The 18,927-nt window shown below is 41.7% G+C and overlaps 1 protein-coding gene across 2 annotated transcripts in view; it reads left to right on the plus strand.

The window, feature by feature from the left end:
* Positions 1 to 1,259: 1,259 nt before the first annotated feature.
* Positions 1,260 to 18,927, plus strand: part of ano8b (anoctamin 8b) — a 56,316-nt gene continuing 38,648 nt past the window's right edge. For both annotated transcript variants that reach the window (XM_050055444.1, XM_050055445.1), the window contains exon 1: positions 1,260 to 1,658. In XM_050055444.1, the coding sequence (XP_049911401.1) occupies positions 1,484 to 1,658 (175 nt within the window). In that variant the 5' untranslated portion in view covers positions 1,260 to 1,483. The remainder of the gene's footprint in view (positions 1,659 to 18,927) is intronic.

Genomic DNA, 18,927 nt, shown 5'->3' on the forward strand with positions numbered 1-18,927 from the left:
CACCACCAATACACAAACATCTCTCTCGCCTCTGACCAAAAAGACTGTTAATCAGGTGATGGATCTTATTATAGATGATCAAATCCTCTTTGTTGGGAACAAATTACTTCCACCCTCTTTAAACACACGCACATGCATGCAGTTTAACAACACTGCCACTGGTTGTTAAACTGCACACTGTGCCATTTATGACAAAAATATACATGTATGTTTTACTAACTGACAGATTTGTGTTTGTTTTAAGGGATGATCTTGGGTGTAGGCCTGCTGTGGTAAAGGCTGACCATTGTTTGCTGTATGTCAACTATGAGCAGATATGACAACACAGTTTGCTTTGCAGGCCTTCATGCTTATAGTCTGTTGATGAGGATAGTGAAGTGATAAAAATGCCGGTGGATCAAGCAGCAGTTTCTCCAATTCAAATACATACCATACAGCTGCTGCAGACACAGTGTGTATTGCAGAGTGTCCTGTGGACTGAAAGTGAAGTGACATTACTTGTCCCTACACCTGAGTGTCACTAAAACTTTAATCTATGAAGATATTTTTTGCATTTATAAATAAGTCATGGTCTATTTAATCTTCCAGGACAGGGTAGTGCATTCTCACAGAGGAGCAATAGTCTACCTGCTGGACTGCAGAGACCACCTGTCTGAGAGACCTGCTGCTGAGAGGATTATTGTGTCTAAATTAAAGGTGGGTAATAAATCTCCAAAAGAGCACAACAATTAGCAGCATTATAGTGATCACATGAGTATTGTTATTATTAATATAAGCCCTGCTTTTTGCTTGTCTGGGTCTTAAGGAAGCCAAGCGGATTCTATTTCTGGCACCAATCTGAAGCCTGGCTGCTGGCAGAGGTCACTGTGGGGCGATAAATATAAATGTCTCCTGGAGGATGACGAGACTGCACATACATGCATATATAAAATAAAGTATTTTAAGGTGATTGAAATATTTCTGCAGGATTTTGAAGTTTTAAAGTGAGATGTGCATGAAGAGAGTTTGTAGCTAATCATTGTTAGTTACATAACCTGACTGTATAATTTAATTTCTCATGAGGGATTTCCTTTTAAAATTCTGTTGAGACAATCTGGGGCAATACTCATAAAATTATAAGGCCACTGTGGTGAATTGTTGTAAGGTGTGTGTGTGTGTGTGTGTGTGTGTGTGTTTTGTGCTTGTGTGTGGCACCCAGCCCCCCCTCCTCCTACCCTCCCTCTCTTTGTCCCTCCTCTATAGTCGTCGGAGGAGCGCTCTCCATCTATCCGCGCATCCTGCTCCAGAGCACCATCAGGATGATCCGCCGCTGCACCGACACCGACAACCTTCACTTCACTTTCACACTCATTTAACCCTTCACTCGGACCCCCGCCGGCCGCCGCGCTACACCCATGCTCTGCCCTCCTCCTGAGATGCGATACCATTGTACAATTTCCCGGAGAATATCTTCATCGTCCGTCGCTCCTCGCTGATAGAGAGCATGCCCGACCCGGGGACGGCAGCGGCAGGCGCTGCAGCCGCGGCGGCCGCCAGTGGAGCGGCCACCGCCGGCGACGGCACCGAGAGCTCCCGGCACCGACACCGAGCGCAGCAGGGAGACGCGGAGAGGCCGGAGCCGGGCGCTGCCCCGTCACAAGGCTCCTCCGGTGTACTGGGTGAGTCGAGCGTGTCTCTTTGGCTCTGGACTATGCGGTGAGGAAGCGCAGAGAGGGAAGAGAGGACAGGTGGACGTAATGTTTGGAAACGAGACGAGCGCCGCACCGTGCGCCTCGCGGCACCGTTCTTTTGTCTCCACGAGGGCGTCCCAAAATTACCACTTGACTAGACTAAAGGCCTGTAAATAATGGTTTTGACTTGTATTGCATAGCAGCTGCTTTTTAAAATCAGCCTAGTGATATTTAACCATCTCTTTAGATAAAATGGCTACATTTTGGCACATCCTTGTCTCTGCTTTTGACCTTATTCTCGGTTACCTCCTGTCATGACAAGCCTATTTCTACAGTATTCCCATGGGTAGTCTACTTGTAGTAATTGCTGCTATAGTTTTTTTCCACTGCATCCTCATAGGCTGCTAGTAGGCTACGATTGGCTGCTAGTTTTTATTTATGGGGTTTCCGCTCAGTTCAGTATTATGAGATCTGCCAGGTAACCAAATGTTTATTAACTTCATGATGTCATTTAGGGATTTCTAAACTAGCCTGACCAGACCAGCACAGACTGCCACTGTGTATTTACATGATGCCTCATTGTCAGTTGCCAAGCTGGGGCAGGTGCATGTTTTGTTATTTTAATAAGGGTGAAGCCATAAAGGCTGCCATTCCCACAATAATATTCCCATAATTTGTTAACAGTGTGATGTTGTTTATCCCCCAGTGCTCCTCCTATGTTATTATTCTGCAGGGAATCATAAATAATAGTATTATACTAAACAGGATAAGTATAACAAACATGCCTTCTGTTTACACTCCATGACACTGATAGTGGATCTGAATAGGCCAAATCATAGTTGTCTGGTTGAGAGAATTATAAGTGAGGCTATTTTTGGAACAGAGGCACAATATTAGCCCGGGTAGAGAGCCTCAGCTGCCGAGCCAGGCTTGTTTTCCTGTGTGCGGGCTGCAGAGACTGCCTCTGTGCTCCCTGCGAGTACTGCTGCAGAGTGATGCAGTGGAGCAGTGGGCTGTCAGCCGATGAGCGCTCCTTTCAACACTTGGTGGAGGTAACATGAGCAGGCTGCTGCTGACTGGAGGAGCAGCCTGATGCACCCAGCAGTGCAACCTCGGGTCCTTCAACAGGCTGCAGGAGGGTCAGCAAAGAGGGAATATTAGTTCAGTTTTACAGTTACTTCATTGGTTGGAAGCAGCACTGGGGGCAAAACGATGGACTAGGGGTCTAAACCTGTAAGGGTAAAGACAAATAGCACACGCCACACACACACACACACACACACACACACACACACACACACACGAGTTTCCCAATTTATAGCAATAGCATTTTTTAGCCAATCTGTTTGGGAGTCAGCAAACAAGACTGAATAGCTTCATGCACGAGAGTTTATCCTCTACAGAGAAGGTGCAACCTCAGGCTCAGAGTTTGTGCCCAGAACAGTGAATACAGGGCATCTTTATACTTACACTCAGACGACAAGATGAGAAATCAATTGTAGCTTTCTTGGGCTTTCCTGATTTAATTAAATTCTCTTGATTACATCAGAGGAACATACCTGTTGCAGTCTAGTATATAAACTGTTCTCAACTGACTCACCTGGTTAAAGAGACAGCTGGTTAAAAAGACAGTCAATGTCAGTCTTTGAGGGTGAGATTATAGTCAATGTAAATCTCTTGATGATGTCAAGTAACGGCTGATGTTTACAAAAGGGGAATGCAAAGGTCACACACTTACAAACACATAGGAAGAATGAAACAAAATAAGCATATGCACGAGGAAAACAAATTTCCACCACAACCCTTAGTAAATGGTGGTAAGTGGTTTAAAATGTGTTGGGCTGAGTATCAAAACTCAATACTTATGACATGTATCTGTAACATCAAGTATAAACCTGTCAAGTAGGCTACTGAAAGTTGGCATCAAATTATTGCACAGATTTGTAATTGTATCCTTATTCTTTGATCAGTTCATTCCTGATGTGAAATCAGAAGTTTGCCACTTGTATTGAGGCACTAGGGTTGCAATGGCATGACATTTTCACGGTACAATAACCATCTCAGAAAATATCTTGGTTTCATGGTGTACTGTATCATACAATTATTATTGTTACTATCAGTTATTATAACTGAAACATGAAACCATGTTTTAAAAAATGGAAGCATGTGTAAAATGTCTTTCAGTTGAGGAGGAAAGTAGATGCGCGTGCGCAGGAGGAATTCTCCATCCAGTTGTCTTTTTTTCTATACCATTAATAAGCAAATGTACGGCGTATGACAATTGTCAACGTTTACACTTTGGTAAACAGTTTCATGGTATACAACTGCGGCCCCTTTTAAGCTATGGTATGCATGGGTTTAGAAATTTGAAAACATCTGAGAACTTTGGCTGTTAAAGAGAGAGGTTTTGTAGGGAAAAAAAATCTTAAAGTAGGGTATCAATGGGGCGCCAGTGACTTAGTGGTAGAGCAGGCGCCCCATGTACAAGTTGCCGCAGTGGCCTGGGTTCGACTCCAGCCTGTGGCCCTTTGCTGCATGTCACTCCGTCTCTCCCCCTTCACACTTGCCTGTCCTATACATTAAAGGCTAAAAAGCCCCAAAAAATATCTTTTAAAACCTAAACAAATGCTTCCAATTGGGCTTCTTTGGCATGTGTTTGTTTGATAGATTGTTTTAGCCCATCATTAAGCTGAGGAATATTCTGGCCACAAGAGAGGGAATGAATTCCCCCCAGAAGTACAAAAGTTTAAAAGCCTCTATCATAGTGGTTACGTTATTACAGACGAGATCGACCCATGCACATTGTCTGCAAGGTCGAACAGTCAAACACACAGTGAAGTGAATAATGGAGAAGTAGAAGTAGAAGTGGAAGCTTCAATCAGTCATGCTAGAGAGCAGTTATGATATATATTGGGTGGACACATCCACCCAAATATTCAAATGCAGAAGCTGCTGCTCGACTGCTGTGGGTAGCTACAATCAAACCACTGCAATGTTTCTCTATTTTACTACTTACAAATGTATAAAAAAGTGGAAACTAGAATGTTAAATGAGTGTTATGTAGGCTATATAACTGTCGATTGTTAAAATTGTTAAAAATAAAATTCCATAAAAAGTCATAGTATAGTTTGTTATAAAAAAAAGTCAGTGTTTGCACTTTTCCTATGTGGTCCTCAATCGTATGCTGGCTTCCTAAAATGGCACTCTGAGAACCTCTGATCTAAGATTTTTGGCTCACAGTGTTATAAAATGGTCAGTTTAGCTGTCAAATTTCTAAAAATTTCTCCCAGAGAGAAATTCCCCCAGACTCCCCTCGAGGGCTGGGGTGTAGAAGGTGTTGATTGAAAATGCCCCACCATGTTAAATAGGTGATTATGGCCCTGCACCCGTGAGAGTTTTCTCAGCCCCATGCTGCTCCCTCATTACACCTCTAATCATTTCATGAATGAACACTATGTCGCAGATAACAGTAATGAAGACATATTTATATACATATAGGTTTTCTTGAAAAAAAAAAAATGTATAACTCATAGTAAAAACAGAAAAATATGACAAAGAAAAATGTAGCCACTATGTTTTTTGGGGAATTCGTTCCCTTTTTTTGTGGAGAGAATCTGCCTCCTCATGCATCAGGACCACCTGCTTTGTGTTAAATTGCTGTCAAATCTAAGTAACGCCTCCGCCTTGTTTTTTTCCCTTTTGGAGAATATTGTTTTTGACATTGAATGCATAAACTACAGCCTTAGGGATGGTAAAATGTCTTAACTCTTACTGACATGCATCCTTGACAATAAAAAAAACTACATTACCGTTGGTTGCTGAAAAGTATCAGAGGTTGGGCTTGTATCAGAGATATTAAGAGCAGTGACATTCTTGCCCTCTTGAAACCTCTTCACCCCACTTGCCTGTATATTCCCTAACACGATTCATGAGCAGAGGGATTGGGTTTGGGGACTTCAGTGGGATTAACATGATATCACATAACCGCCCTCACACGTGTCCGTGTCAGTCAGCTAGCACAGCCGCACGTCAGGGTGATTTCTCCAGTGGAGATTTTGGTTGCAGCCGGGAAGGATTTTCCTCGCTGGAGGCTTGGATGCTCGATTGTCTCCATGCCTCCACCACATTTTCCTAATCCCTCCACAGTAGACTGGAATGACTTTGATCCTCTCAGCCATCTTCCTTTGTAGCGCCGAGCCGCCAACACTCACAGGCCGGCGTTTCAAAGATTAATTAAGCGCCCATCATTAGAAAACGCAACGTTAAAGTCGCACCAATTAGTTTGTGTTCCCTCAGAGGCCAGTGTTGATAAGATTCAGTGTTATGGAAATCAGGTCATGTAATTTGTGGTCGCCCAATCAGCCAGCACAGTGGTTAAAGATTTAGGACATTTGTCAGGATATAGATTCATTCTCACTTTGAAAAAAGATATGATGATGATGATGGGTTGCAGCCTGAAATTTAAAAGGTCATGTGCGATTTTAACTCTATACTTTCACTATCAATGACATTTTTTTTGTTATATAATTTATCTTCAAGTTTAACTCACTTTGTTTTTTTGTTGTTGGCTGCTGAAACATGGGGCTTAATGAGATGACAACTGAGTGGTTTCTCTCACCAGGACAGTGTCCAAAAATACTTCAGTAATTAATGTATTGAAGCGACATGCATGGGTATCCTTCACAAAAGCTGTGACACTAGCACTTAATTGCCCATTTTAAAATATGTTGGAATGAAATAAATGTATGTCACACTATTACAGGAGAGTCTGCATCATCAACTTTATTTCTTAGCTTCATTATATAAAACAGGTTCCATTGCATACATGGGTGGATAATGAGACAGTGAGCTCAGATATGCATGTTGTAGTCTTAATGCAGCCTTTTGTGGTTTTGTGTTTTACTGAGGTAATTTTGTGTCTTTTTTGTGTCTCTTCCTGGTTGGTTTGTGTTTATTTGGGTGACATTTTGCAGATGAAGGCCGGGGGCCCCCCTGACACTTGGGGCCCCTCCAGGCCAGGGCCTGGTAGGCCCATTTGGTAATACCCCCATGGTTCAGCTGTATAAAATATTTAAAAGCGTACAGGTTTCGCAAGTAAAGTTGATATAAAATGGTAATTTGAAACCATTTTTTCACTTGTGTTTTGATCCGATAGTGAAGGTCTTTTCTGAGGCAGTGGTGAGATCTAAAGGGTCCATTTTCCTCTATGAAAACTTGTTTAACTCCATCCTTGATGCTTGGCATTAATACGTGCACTTTACAGTCTGCAAAATGCATGAGAAAAATATATTAAGCAGGGATATGCACTCATCCTTAGACTCTTGGCCAGGCCTCCGCTCTCTCGCTCTCACTGCCTCTTAAGCAAGTAGAATACCTCAGCTTTGCTTCAGACAGATTTAGTCAGGTTCAGTGTCACACAGGTTGCTTTAAATACAGCAGTATAAGGCAGGGTAGTGTCGAAAAGAAGAAGCATCACGCTGAACTTCCCGAAATAAGGGCTGTTTTGCACAGCGGCAAACAGACTGAGCCATTGGTTCTGTGCCCTCCCACAGCTTCATTAATGAAGGAGCTGATGGATGTAATGCAGCATGATATAATGACAGCAGTGTGTTGTGCCTAATGACTCTGAACTTAATGCCTCTCTTTCTGCATCTCTTTGCTCATCTCACTCTTAGTCGTTGCATGCTCCACAGAGATATATTTCCTCTCCCCCTCCACAGTAAGCTGCACATTAGCTGCATTAGCAAGCGAGGAAAATCGCCTCTATGTGGGGTGACCTTGCTGCTGGTTACGTTGGAGCTTTACTAACCTTTACCTGATCGGTCAAAAACATAACTGACAGTATGTGTCAGGGGAAGACATTTCATGATAGAATTAAGCAGAACATCAGGCTAACTATAAAAATTAAGTGGCCGGCTCCTCGCTGTGATAACACTTCATATTTATTACAAGCAGCTTGCCTTATAATTAAGATCATTACAGTAAAGTAGCTGCTGGTCAGATGAACGTAAACACTGCAGTTAGTGCAACAATCTTTGTAATAGATGTTAGTTTGTGTTGCTGGTCCTCGTTTCCTGGTCTGTTTTCTAGGCACAGTGGCTGTGTCTGCTCATGCAAACTACCCAATATCAACTTTCTGCTGCAAGAAACACAAGATTCATCACCTCATGTTCCTGTGAGGATTAGGGACACAACAATCCAATACTGACTGTATTAAGCAGATAATGATTCGGCCATGATGTGACTGATCCACATTAAAGGGATACTTAACCAGTTTTCAACCAGCTTAGTATCAAAATGGTGTGGGTAGTATGTGTGATTGAACTACAGTGAATTGCTCTCCATCTAATCAGTGCCCAGATCTCCCTGATCATGTGAAACGTGACCTTCACTTACTCTAGGGTTGTTGCTTTAACTATAGATTGATGCACTGTTTGGCTGTGACAAGAGAATTTGTGAACAGGAAGCATGCCATTCTGTTTCCTGTATTTTAAAAACAGCAGCTAAAAAACTGAGATCAAACTGTAAAACTAAGCAGTGCTGATAAAATATAGGTTCTGTTACTAACTTCTCTGATTCATGCATTAAATGTTTTCGGAATCACATTTTAGCTTACTGTTTAACTGTAATTCAAGATTGCTTGTTACCAGCAAGCAGAAATGGCCAAGCTCTTATTACATAACCCACCAGCAGGAGCATTCATTGGTCACAGTCAAGCTGCAGTCAGTGGGGCTGAAAGATGAAGCTAACACGGAAGTACCAAAAACTGCAGTTCCTCTAATGGCCACTTGAGGCTGGCTCCAGAAGCCAGTCAATCCCCATGGACCCCCATATTGAAATGCCAAACTTTACAGCAGAAATAAACATGTTTACAGCCTGGTTCAAAAAACGGTTATGGTTCCTATAGCTAATTTTCCCCTTCGTGACAACTGTATGGGGGATTCATTTTTATATAACTTACCTGTTTACATTTTTATTAACACTTACAGATGGGTGAGCTGCTTTGAGTGACAGGCTGTCTGCCGATAGTGTCCTTAACAGTACCAGCCTCCTTCAGGCTCCAAAAAACCAAGATGGCAACTGCCAAAATGCTGCATGCTGCACTTGAGGCTTCAAAATGGCAGTCCACAAACTAACGGGTGACGTTAAGGTTGCTACGCCCATTATTTTTACAGTCTGTGGTTGCACTGCATTTTGGTAGTTGTAGGTTTTCTACCTCTTAAGCAAAAGTGAATGCCACAGGCCCTTTTCTATGTTCATGTAGCACTAATTTCAAAAGTATTTTGCATCTTTCTACTACATAGACAGTCCAGTGTTATGAAAAGACCATATTTCCAAAGACCGTCTTCTTTTCTTCATCAATATCAAATTTCAGTGTTTCTGTCACAGTTATTCAGTCAAGGTGGGCAGTTTACTCAGGTTTGGTGTCACAGAAAAAAATAAATAATTAGTTCAATGAGTCTCATGCTGTGGTATTCAGATTTTAAATTTGGGAAAAGATAGCATCTCTGCAGGTACCCTGAGTCGAGGCATCAGAGTCGATATTAGGAGAAAGCAGGTAGGATTTTTTTGTTTAAAGAAAAGCTTTTTTGAAAAGAAAAGGTGACCTGGGTTGACATTAGTTGTCTGTCAGTTTGGTTAAGTTCTTCTTTTCACTGAGCTTCTGTTTGTTGCACAGGGCTGGTGACAATGCGACCTTATTGCCAGATTTGTGCCCATGTTGAGGGATAGCTAATGGACAGTGAATCAATGATGGCCATAAACAGTGTTTTGTGAAGCTTTATATTGTATGTAATGTGGTCTAAATCAGATTTAACTATACTTGTGACTGGTCCCTGTGTCTGTAACCATGGGAGAAAAAATGTGATCAGTCCCTGAATAATTGGGTCCAACTCCCAGCTGTGTATTGACTCTGCCTTTGTGTATACTACTGAATTGAATCTGTGTACTTAAAACGCTCTGTGCTGAAAAGTATAAGGGTATCTCTATTGTGATGTGAGCCAATTAAACAAGTGAAATCAGAGTATTTTTGTCCTCCGTGGCTCAGAAATTTGGGATGTGGTACCTCTTAACATTTTTTGGAATATGCTGATTGATATGTTTCGCAGTTGCCATCATGTGTTTAAAGAGTGGAGCATTTGTTACGTCAAATAAATTCTTAAACAAATCAAGAGCAGCACGCTCTGTTGAATTTATGTCCGTTTAATGACGGATCAGAGTGGCCGCACCCTTCCATCAACAGCTCAGTGTGTCGTTTTGTTACTTGACTCTTGTTGGTTTGTTTTTCTAAATGCAGAGATGATCCCACACCTGCACTATCAGACACCTTCGGGTTTCGTCATCCTCCCGTAACTGCTGTTTAGATACCTGCATCCAGAGCCATTAGATGCGGATATGTTTTAGGAAGTTTCTGTCCCAGGGTTGTGATAAACCATCTGTCTTGCCAGTGGTGATTCACTTGCCCTAGATTCTCAAGTTTTTAATGGCTTAATCATATCACCCATAATGCATCTTTGCTTCTAGCCAACCAACTTCTAAATCCCCATTCATGCTCTCTGGAAATTTATACTTTTCCATTTATAGCCGTGAAGATTATCAAACTGTAAGCGGAAAATGATAATGCACACTCCAGAGCTTAATGCACTCTAAGCACAGAGAGAATGCTGCTGGTGTCGCCCGTCTCCTGCCTTGTGTGGAAACAGTGACATGTCGCAGAGACCTTATCTGTGAGTTTAGGCTCCATTCTGTGGGATCAAAGCTGCGTCAATAACCAGCCTCCTCCTGTGTGTAACTGATATTGCATTCCTGAAGGAAAAAAGTGGGATTGATGTGCATTCGGTCACCCTGTCCTTTATCCTCTGTGCCTGCGCTGACTAGGCCTGGATTTGATTTTTTTTTTTTTGGTAGTTGCTAAGCAAAGCCAGGAGAAATACAATGACCACGGTGAAGAATGCTGTTTTTAGCCTCAGTCGTGGGGAATTGCTCCACATTAGCCACTCTGCAGCCTCTAGAGAAGGCTAAAGGGCTATGAAAGTGTAACGTACAGCACATGGGGGAGAAAAGCTCTTTTCTCCTGCAGCTAATAACTAGACGTATTATCCATGTCAGTGTTAGCACAGAGCCAGTCAATGAGAAGCAAGGGAATCTTAAAGCTCAGCCAGTCTCTGTTGCTCTTCATCCCCTCTATCATTTTTGTTTCCCTCTGAACTCCCTCCTGTGACTTCTTTTATTTAGCCGCCATATTTTTACATTAGTGTTTTAGGTAGAGAGGTGCAGTAAATTCTCGTGCTTCCTCTGATGATGACTACATCTCAGAAGTCACTCCTCCATCACTTTTCTCTTTTAGCTAATATTACCTTTATTCCTGCACGGCTCTGTGTTTTTATCTTGTTTGGTAATGGTGTAGGGCAGGAAGGGAGCTTGTTTAGTGCATATGAGGAACAGAATAAGTGCTCATCAGCCTCTATCGACTGAAGTGTTCAGAGAAAGTAACTTATGCGTCGTTCTTTAATGGGGTAAACAGCACTTTCTGTTCAGACATTAGCATAGAGCCCACAGCTGTAGATGACAGATAAGAGCTTGGCAGAGAGTTCTCCCCTGAGATTTCACCTCAGTAAATCTCCTGTGAAAATTAAGTATTTTCCCTTTTTTTTTTTGTCCTACCTTTTTAATCAATTTACGTTGATGATGTGGAAGACAGATTTAAGAGAATCACTCTTCACACAGTGTTCATTTTTATGCTTGCCAGAAGCAACATCTGTCACCAAGGCACTGCATTAATTTTGTAAGCCCTTGTTGGGCTTTCTGTAACGCTCGTACCATTAACCTTCAAAAAACGGCTGTGGAGGCAAGGACCAAGTGTCCTGTAGTTTGAGCTATTATATCAAGTATCAGTGTCAAATAAAGCCTTATAGAAAATGTTTATCCTTCTGGCCACCTTGCAAATGTACAATAAGTCCAATATCCTCTCTCATTTGGCTCTGTTTTTGGTCTCTACCTATTCCTGAGGAAATATGTCTCTTTAAACTACTAAATGCTGCGTTCATCACCATGGATTTGCTGCTATGCAGGTAGAGGAAAGTAAGCTAAAGTTGACAATGTATAATTGCTTATTTAATTTGTATACCTTTATATTTATATAAGGGAATAAAAGTTTTGTAATTTATGTAATGACAACCCCCTGGGGATGAATATTACATTTTGTCTGAATGTAAAAGCAAATATTATTGAGAATAGGAAGAAATACCTGCCAAAATACTTTGTCAACCATCCGTCTATGTTTAACCTTTAATTATTATTGCAGATAAACAGATAAACCAAAGACACAATGTAAACTAGGTGCTTTTTTGACTAACATTCTACCTCTGAGAATGGTGAGTTTTTATAGCTGTTTTCTGTAACTGTGGCAGTGAGAGTGACCCAAATCAGTGCGACTATTAGCAACCCCTTTCACAATATCACATTCTTTTTACAATGACATTTGGTTGTTTCTACGAAAATACAGATTTTAGCCATTTTAAAATTCTGATTTTACATTTTAGATTTTGTATGATGTTGAACATACGTAAATAAGTGACACAAGGGATGTTGCTAAAAGATTTAGGGGGTCTGTAACACCTTAGATTAGCCCTTAAATGCCAGCTTTTCTTTTACGTTACCTTAAAGTAGCTCCCAGGTTGGAAAAAATATTGAATTTCCAACTGTCTAACGGTATATATTCTAAAACAACTTGTTTCAGCTCTTCATTGAAGCTATTTGATATTTACACTGAAAGAAGTATTTAAACCCAAGATGTTTTGATGACTGCACCGGTCCGTCAAGTGGATATATTCTTGATGTCTTGTGCATCATTTTTACACAGTTTCCTACAATACAAGCTGGCATCTGTGGGAGCTGTGGGATCTTCACTAGAATTTAATAAATAAAGTTATGTTGGTTTAAACAAAGCTTTGCTGCTCAGCATGACTTTGTACTGACTGCTGGTCCACTGAAGGAGTTGAAGAGGTCAGGGTGCATGATTAGGACTAAGATGGTTGTTGCTTTCTTTTTGTTTACTTGTGTTTTGCATCTTTTGTTGCTTGTGTGAACAGTCCAGTCAGATTGATTGAATTAATAAGAATTTGAATGTGGTGAAAGTCTTTTCAAAGCTGAGGGGGGACATTCTGTTCCAGCTCATGTATTTGCACATTGTCAATGCTGACTGATAAAAGCCTTCGATAGTAAAGTACAGGCTTTCACTGAGCGTCCTTCTCCTGCACTTCCTCTGGATTCACCCCTCTATTTTTTCTTTACTCCACACCTTTTTGTTTGCTGCTCAGTCCACACCATCACGTATCAAAGAACATATTCTCTACGTGCCGTTTGCAGCACCACGCCTGTTTTGTCGGCGACACATATTTTTCTCATATGGTCAGAGCATCATGATTCTGGTGCACCGTGTTGTGTTCTGCTTGCTGCAGCGTTTACTCCTGTCATTTCCCTCGGAAAAGTGCTACGGGAAGGCTGTGATTGCAGTGTTTCTGATGAAGCCTGAAGAAATTGGCTGTCAAGGAAAATAAACGGCATTGCCGCTGCTTTAACATGCATATTTGCATTTGGGAGTGAAATATCTTCGGTTTTTCACTTTCCTCCTGATCAGTGTTTATTGAAGCATGCGAGTCAACAGCCTGTTGTTTGTGTGGAGATTTTTGAGCATGGCTGTCTCCACTCACTTGGAGAAGAGTTATTAATTTGCCTCTTTTTTTAAACTGAAAACCGAAAAAAGGTCAAATCTGTTGTTCCAGCTGAATTTGCTCAATCCTGCATTAGTTTCAAATGAAGCAGTCATTTTAATAAAACAACCATGTTACACCTCCTGTGCTGTGTCTACAGTGCACTGCTTGCTTAACATTTCTGCGTAGGAACTCCAGAGCTAAGTGAATCAGAATGAAATGCTGCATAGATCTTCCTCAATCTCCTTTTTGAAAGGCATTAGAAATCAAAGCCGACTAAGTCATTAAAGACGTCTTCCTCTGCTTGTCATTGAGTGGGAAAGGAAATGGGAGGAATGGTGTAGTAATGTACAATAATCACTGGTTCCTCTGGGTATTGATTGGACTCGGAGCCTCCCTCCCATCTTTCCTGTCCAGGAATAGATTATCGTACCATCATACAGTTCGGTTAGTCCACAGCCATCAGACTGACTGACTCACTGCTACAGTATCTCCTCTCTGAATTCACTCTTTAATTATCGTTTCTTCCTCTATTGCCATAGTGCCCAGCGTAATTTCTTAAGTGAATAGAAATACTCAGTTTGCCCGACACTTATTGGAATGTCTCACTACACTAGAGTGCCTGAAGGATTATAATTATGAATGACCTCCTGAGACACTGGCACAAAGTGAATCCCCTCAATTCTGATCAAAGTAATGTCATTTATATATTTCCTGCCATAATTCAATTAACCTCTACTAAACAACGTTCCCAGACAAAAGGTTGCCAGGTTTGGGTCTGGCACAGTCAGTCTGATGTACAGTTACAGGCCTACATTAGACACTAATGTCTTGTGTTAAAGCTCCTTAAAAATGTATGAGTGTGTTTTCTCTCAACGCCTGAGTTGTTAGGTCCTCCATATGACCCTGTGTGTGCGCTCTGAATGAGAAAAATGTTTGTGTTCTACTGATTAAAATTGCATTGCTGTGTAGCAGGCCCCCTCCTTGCCTTTTGGTAAAACTTTCAAGTTCAAGAAATACTTACTTATTTGGAAAATATGTTGTGTGTTTGTTTTCTAGCCCAAAGTTAAGGGGCATAGATTGATATAAAGCCTGGAAACAGGGGTAACAGTTAGCATTACTCTGTTAGAGGGTTACAAAGCTTCCTATCAACACCACTAAAGCAAACTTATTAAGCCATTATTTGTCTGTTGTTAAGAAACAAAAACACCAACAAGAGCCAGGCTCACTGCCTCCCCCTTTTTCAGTCTTTATGCTCAGCTAAGCAAATCAGCTTTCGGCTCCAGCTTTATATTGAACCCACAGACTTGAGAGTGGTAATCAAGGGCATAGGTTTTGTTTAAACACACAGGTGAAAGACATATGCCGCCAGAAAATTGTGAGCATCAACCACTCAATTTCCTGCACTGTAGTGAACATTTAATCTCCAATTTGTGCTCTTTTTCCATCAATTTATGGTAAAAATGTCTTCAGTTTTGTCAAAATATAAGTCCTCTTCTACATCCATGTTTTTATTGGGTTTTTGTTATTAGTCTGCAGCCACGGGCGGCTATAGTATAACAAATCTACACCTATAGTCTAACATTGGTTTCCAACATAGTCGAGCTACAGGGTCCAGATTTCTCTTTAGTCATTAGTTCAAGATCAACACAGTTAAATATATTCAGTGTTACACTTGCGTTTGGCCATGTGTTCGAACTAGTTTGCGGTCTCTAGTTTGCCCTTCAAAATAAAAACCCTGTACTGGAAATTCACTTGAAAATAAAGTGTGTTTTTTACAATCTTTACACATTTGCAAGTCACTTGTGGTCCATTCAGAATGGACCCATGACCCACTTTTGGGAGTCGGACCCACCAGTTGGTAAACCACTGGTCTATTATATTATCAGTTCCATCTCCATTTTATTTTTTTCAAGAAATTAAGCCATGCTTTATCTAAACATTTAACCTGGTATCCTCCAAAAATGCTTTAGTGCTGCAGTGACTCTTAACCTTCTCCACACAACACAGAAATGACCACTAGCGCATGTTTGCATTGATGCTGTGTGTAATCTGTCTCCCTTTGTTCTCTGTGTTAGAAAACCCTTCCTCCACTTTGGCAGTTGCCCACTACTCAACAAGGAGGTCTGTTTGCTCCACAAAGGCTGCCATTCACGCTGCTATGTTCATCATCACCACTCGCTTATTCATACTTCGTAATCCCCCCCTTGACAATGCTCAATTCAGGCAGTTAGATAACCAGTCTGTGGTTGTCTGAAGGAGTAGTCGGCATCGACCGGGCATGAAAGCATTTCAGCACTGGCTTCCGTTCATGATTGTTACCTGACTGAATAGTAGACTGCATCATTTTCCTCATGTAACCCCTGCTTTATAACAGATACGGCAGCTCAGTCCCTGCGTCTGTTCCTCTTCACTGAGATACAGTAGCTCACCAAGTTAACCCAGAATGAACCAGTGATTAGCCGAGTTGGCAGAAAGAGAAAGAGAGTGGGAAATGAAGGAAGCAGATTAAGTGAGAAGCAGAGACAAAAAGTGATGTAATGTAAAGAAGGGAAAGAAGACGGGATGGGGGGGAAAAGTGATACTTCAGCTATTCTGCTGTGTGAGCACTGTGGCTCTTTTCTCCTACATGGTCTTGCCTCATTGTTCTCTTGGCCCGCAGCCACGGGCGGCTCCAGTATCACATGTAATCATTGTTATTTTGAGGCCAAGGACGAGTCCCTATTATCCTCCCTGCTCCTGTTAATGAGGAAACCAGAGTTCTGACATCCACCAGCACTGACATCTTCATCCCATTTGTCACAGAGGTGGAACTGGCACCTCCTCTCTCACTCCTGATGACAGACAGTATCAAAATGACATCATATCCATTTTGGGTTATAGTGATGTTTTTAGCCACTCTGTCCACACTTTGGTCCAGGCTGAAATAATCTTAACAACCGATGCATTGCCAGTCATGGTCCCTGGAAGATGACGCCTCTGACATTGGTGATTCCATGACTGTTTGTCTCTTCACCACCATGAGGTTGAAATGTCTGAACAAATATTATTGGCTACTTATTGGCGTGTTCCCCTCAGGATGACTTCTACTAATTTTGTTGATCCCCTGATTTTACATCTAACTCCAACATCAGATTAAACTTTTAATCTAAACTCCAAATCCAACACTTTGGTTTAGGACCAGATACCCACAAAACTATTTATATTCCCATCAACCTCAGCTGTAATTTGTGTTAATGCTACATTTGCTTCATATAATTCAGGCCGTAATTACAAGCATCTGAATGGGAAAAAAATGTCACACCAGCCTTCTTGTCTTTCTGAGTCAGAGAAGGAATTTCTGAAAGCTACGATATGGTAAACACAGCTGCTGATGTTAGCATTTAGTTTAAAACACGGCTTCCCTGAAGTAAAACCTCACAGAGCTGCTCATGTGGCTGTAAACTCTTAGGCTAAGTTCAGACTGCAGGCAAATCAAATTTCCTTCTCAAATCAGATCTTTAAGACAGACTGTCCACACTGTGAAGTGATCACATCAGATTTGTGTGTTCAGGCATCACCAACCGATCTGCATGGGTTGCTTTGGTAACAGTGTAGGCATTTGTAAATCTGCGCTGATGTTGCGGCTTTTTAATGTGTAAGCGTGAGAAATGGAGGTCCATTATTTCACCCTCTAACGATCACGCTGTCAAGTCGTGGTGCAGAACTCCTCCATCGCACCAGATGAACTCTTCCATAGGGCTATGCTAGTAAGCATCGTCGTTGTGTTGTGTTGTGGGTGATGCCAAAGACACTTTAAAATCCAATTTGTACGGCTGGACTGAGATTGTTTGTAGACATCTGATAAGAATTGCTTTCAAACCACTTTCCAAAATCAATCTCAGTACAATCTGGATAGTCCAAAAAATAGATTTGGGCTAGCAGTCTCAGCGAGGCCATAGTTTGTTGTTCTTTCTTTTACTGTTCTAAAATTAAAATAGTTTGGACTGCTACACTGTAGCTGTCCTGTGTCTGTTGTAATTGGGATAAATGAGAGGCTTAGACTGTGTCAGCAGTATTTATTAATGGCTTGAGAAAGAAGTTTCTTAATTAGCAGCAGGCCTGATTACAGTCTGATGACAGCATGAAACTTACAGGAAACCAGTTTTGATTAAATGCTTTTTCAGAAATGTATCACACAGCTGATGTTGAGCCTATCTGGCTGTCACTTGTCTTGTGCTTTCAATGTTGATATTTTCTGAAACATGAGAGATAGGTTTGGTCATATTACTGTGAATGGCAGAAATGAAACTTTTGCAAGTGCTTGGCCAGTGAAGCATGCACACTTTGTTACCTCAGGTTTATCTACATCACTATCAAGCATTCCCCTTCTTCTTTTCCTATGCCTAGTCTGAAGGCATCCTCCATAGGAGCTCCATGTACACTATGATGACAAATACCTCTCGAGACAGCCTGAGTGAGAGGAAAGGCAGGCGAGCTGAGAGACAGATAAAAAAGAAAGCATGGAGAGGAGGATGGACTGAGAGATTTTGCCCAGGAGGGCTAAGAGAGAGGATTTGGATGAGAGGAGGCAGGGATAGTAGCTACAAAAAGATATAGAGAGGAGAGAGAGAGAGAGAGAGAGAGAAAGAGGTCCATGGTGTGGAAGAGAGGAGCAGACTGAGGTGAAAGAAAGCGAAAAGAGATGGGAGGAGTGCTCTGCTGCAACGGGAAGAGGGGGCTTTCATATCCTCTAAAACACATCTGTGTGTGCAGCTGCCAGTGGAAAAGAAAGATGCAATGTGGAATTGGGAGTGATGGTGTTTGTTGATTTGGTGCCAGAATGTATGCAGGCTGTGTACCTTGCACTGGGAGGGTACAAGGTTCTGGTGAGGTGGCCGTTGCGGCAAGCAATAGAGCGACTCAGTGTGTGAAAGTTGGAGAAAAAAGCGGGAGGGAGGGAGAAGTGGGAGAAAGAGAAAGGGACAGATAAGAGGAGAGGTGGGTTATTATGGTCTGCTTCTTTCCCTCAAGACATGTAGGCTGCAGATGCAGAATCCACAGCTTGATTCACATAATCTTCACAGGTGGAATGGTCTGATTTGGTATTTATTTCAGACATTTCAGCTGCATGATTTGATGACTCAGTATGCATGTCGTTGTTGCACCTCTATATATGTACACATGCAGTAATGTGATGTTTCTTGTTTCCTGTCTGTGTGTATTTTGCCATCTGTATTTGCATCACCCCATGTCGTGTGTGTGTTTAGGAGTTGGGAACAGGTTTGAGAGGGTGCTATCTGTTATTAATGTTGCTTTATGGTCCAGTGTGGCTTGGTGTGGACTCGCCTGTACAGGATGGCGACATACAGAGTCGGGGAATGGAAAGGATTCTAATTAAGGAAATTGTTGCATGTTTGAACCTGATTAGACTCTCTGTCCCACTTACTGATGTAATCGTTCTAATAGGGTCATTTGTTTCATTCACACACTCAGTAGATGTGACAACGGAAATGCTTTCTACCTTCTTATTTTGTTTGCCACATTCCCTCCGTGTCTCTTGGAGG

This window comes from Epinephelus moara, chromosome 10 (assembly GCF_006386435.1).
Source record: "Epinephelus moara isolate mb chromosome 10, YSFRI_EMoa_1.0, whole genome shotgun sequence".
Taxonomy (NCBI): Eukaryota; Metazoa; Chordata; class Actinopteri; order Perciformes; family Serranidae; genus Epinephelus; species Epinephelus moara.